Here is a 3,136-nt window from a genome sequence, read left to right as displayed (position 1 = left end):
AATTCCATATAAGGCTTCACTCACAAATATTAAATTTTTAGAGTAGTCTTTTTTTGCCTACATATAGTACTCTATCTAGTTCATTTATGTATAACTCCACATCTCTGCGCAGATCGTACCATGGTTAACAACTATATAGTATTCTATTTCTAGTCCAGGTCTGCATTATTTACGATTTGTAATGCTACTTTCTTTGTGCCGACAAACAAATGTAGGGAAAGAGTTGTTGGAAAGAGAAGTGGACGTGACTATCTCCACCATATCCACTTATGTCCCCATATGTCTCCTTTCCGTTCGTTGTCAGTACTCAGTAGACTCCTTTTTAAGAAAACGAGAGAAACATAGCTAGACGCAAATCTAAGAAAATACAACATAAAGAGCGAATTGTTTTGTAAAACCCTTTATCATCTTGTTCACCTAACGGGGCGTTGTTTGAAATTATACAGTAGATATAGTCATATAGGCCTGGCTTGTCGGTCGAGGAATGACTCAATGAAGTCTGGAATTACGTTCCTTCCTAGGACTGTAAACCGCAGCAGGAAAGGGGATTTTGCTAAGAACTGACTGTTGAAGATCTAAAAGTGATAAAATTTGGACTGAAAAAAATAACATTTGATAAGACTTGCTAACGTTGGAATGGAGAATTCATATATATTACATCAAACCTTTTCCCTTAGGATAAATTTGTTTATAATGCTTAGTCAAGTTGTTATTTATCTAATTTTCAAAATTGTATTACGTGGTCATGCAGCTAGTCTAATTTTCATTTACGTATTTGGCTGCAGAAGTAAAAGAAAAAAACAAAAAGATAAATTATAGGATGCGACATGAAGGAAGTTTCTTTTGATCGAGCAAGTCAGCCAAAAACTAACGTTGACTTGGCGATATTACACCCCAAAGTTGGCTAAACTTTGTTTTATTTTTATTTCCTGGTTTGGTGGATATATGTATTACACTTTGTCTCTAGCAAATGATTTTGTTACAACAACCCACTTCAAATATTCTACTCATGCTCGATAAAATGATAGAAACTATTCAATAACATACATACGCGTAGTTTTCATTAATTCTCGTAAAGGAGATCCTTTAGCTGAATTTTTTTTAGTGAACTCCAAAGTCAAACAAACCATAACGATCCCACGAGTCCAAGTTGTTCAATAGCAGATCTGAATCAAACATGTCAGTTTCACTGACAGATGACAACGGAGGAGTATAAGAACTTGATAGTGATGACTGATTCTCTTCCATCACATGTTGACAATCTTTATCGTCACCGGTTATCCCACGGTACTGGTCCGTGCAGGTTTCCTCTTTGATGATTGATTCTTCATGCTTAACCGATAAAGAAAAACCGGTAGAGTGACTTCCCTTCTCCTGATCAAGTTCTTTCCCGAATCGTATAATCCGGCAACTTCCCGCATCATCTACCTGATCTTGAACCGCAGTGAAAACAGCATCATGATTATGGTTAATCTTGCAAGTGTGGTGGCCAAAGTAAGTGGTTCGGTACACCGGAGGGTTTTCTTTGATCTGCTGTTCATGCTTTCTTGCTCCACAGTCATGATCTATGTGGTAAGAACATCTATAGTAGCTCCTGTATTAACATTATTACATACTCCTATTAGTATCAGTGATCAAATATGATTACAGTTGATCAAATTTGATTAGACTATTTATAATATTACCTTTCGTATTTAGAGTTTTTTATAGACTTTTGGCCGTATTTCCTCCAAAGAAACCCGTCGTTGTAGGGATCCGGTGAATCGTCCCTCCAGTTCTTAGTTGAATTTGTACTATTAATCTTTCTGAAAAATATGATGGAATCAAAATATTAACATATATTCACATATTCCATTGATTAGCTAATCACACATTAATCTATATATGTGTTGACATTATGTGTATAATTAAAAAAAACAAGATATATAAAAAGTTTAGTTTACTTTGAACTATTTTTTTAGCAAGGAAACATTCAAGGGCTAAATGTTAATCATCAATACCTTCTTTTGGAGTGGGGAAGAGGAGGAGAAGAATCCATAGAAGATAAATCAGAAACCTGGTCATCCTCCGATTTTGGTTGATCAGATAAGATTGAGATGGCGTTGGAAAAACAATGGACGATGGATTTAGCAAGATCATAGCTTGAAACCGATCTGTCATCAGCCATTGGATCCTCTAGCCAGAGCTTCAAACGCTTGGCACAGCTATGTCCATAAAGGATAGCTTGCACCACCTTTTCGTGGGGCGAATTCATTTTCAAAGAGTAGTGTGCTTTGTGTGTGCCTAAGTTTCTTAGCCGTTTTCTTTCTCTCAAGTTTCTTTTCGATGCTATAATATCTGAATGGATAGGGAGATCATACACATATATATAGGGCAAGGGCAAAGTGGTGCAAACACGTTAGCAGACGAGGGCATGAGGAATAAAAAAATTGATAAGAAAGTGTTAGGAAAGTACAACATGGTATAGTTAAACCTTGTATATACACAATAATTATAAACCGTATATATTACGTATATATTACACATACACTAGGATGTATTTTAGTATAAAATAGTAAAATAAAAATTAGAATTTAGGACATGTGCTCGGCTCCACCAGGTAGTTGCTTTTTTGTCTTTAGCAGACACCGATTGTGGGAGTACTAGATTAGGGGAAATGGAAAGGAAATTTAGGTGTTGACTTTAGCATATGATTTGTCATGTGATAAAAACCAACGTTTCGTTTTGTATAGTCTTCCATTTTATTATACTAATCTACGCGGTTCAGTTATCATTACAAAAATATTGTTTTTGGCTAAGTTTAAGAGAAAAATTAATGGTTAATTAGTCATGTGAGAAGGACAGAAGGAATCTGCCAAAAAATATGTGTTTAATAGAAGGTTGGATATAGGTTAGAGAGACTCAGAGTTATGATTTTCCTGAAATTTATGAATACCAGCATTGTTTAGTTATGGACAGTTCTCATAAAAGACACTAAAATAGTGTTTTACCAAAAGAGCACACTTTAAAAAAAAGTGACTAAAAAGGTTTCACTAACAAGATAAAAGACAATTTTGTTCTTATTTTATAAATATATAAATATAAATAATTATTTAAATAAATAATAGCAAATAAAAAATGGTCAATTCTTTCAAAT

At 34.4% G+C, this 3,136-nt stretch overlaps 1 protein-coding gene across 1 annotated transcript; it reads right to left on the bottom strand.

The window, feature by feature from the left end:
* Nucleotides 1-909: 909 nt before the first annotated feature.
* LOC106320658 (probable WRKY transcription factor 38) lies at nt 910-2,319 on the bottom strand. The gene is made up of 3 exons (XM_013759028.1): nt 2,001-2,319; nt 1,686-1,805; nt 910-1,594 (listed from the first exon to the last, which is right to left on the bottom strand). The coding sequence occupies exons 1-3, from the start codon at nt 2,252-2,254 to the stop codon at nt 1,102-1,104; spliced, it is 867 nt and encodes a 288-aa protein (XP_013614482.1). The 5' UTR covers nt 2,255-2,319; the 3' UTR covers nt 910-1,101.
* Nucleotides 2,320-3,136: the final 817 nt, after the last annotated feature.

This window comes from Brassica oleracea, unplaced genomic scaffold (assembly GCF_000695525.1).
Source record: "Brassica oleracea var. oleracea cultivar TO1000 unplaced genomic scaffold, BOL UnpScaffold01002, whole genome shotgun sequence".
NCBI lineage: Eukaryota > Viridiplantae > Streptophyta > Magnoliopsida > Brassicales > Brassicaceae > Brassica > Brassica oleracea.
Note: the sequence above shows the minus strand (reverse complement) of the source record. Positions and strands in the feature narration are given on the sequence as shown.

Bases quoted from the DNA above. Each gene is read 5' to 3' on its own strand.
- LOC106320658 (XM_013759028.1), bottom strand. From the start codon at position 2,254: ATGAATTCGCCCCACGAAAAGGTGGTGCAAGCTATCCTTTATGGACAT. The intron at 1,806-2,000 runs GTATTGATGATT...CATATTTTTCAG, and splicing joins CTTCCCCACTCCAAAAGAAG to AAAGATTAATAGTACAAATT. The intron at 1,595-1,685 runs GTAATATTATAA...ATGTTAATACAG, and splicing joins AAAAACTCTAAATACGAAAG to GAGCTACTATAGATGTTCTT.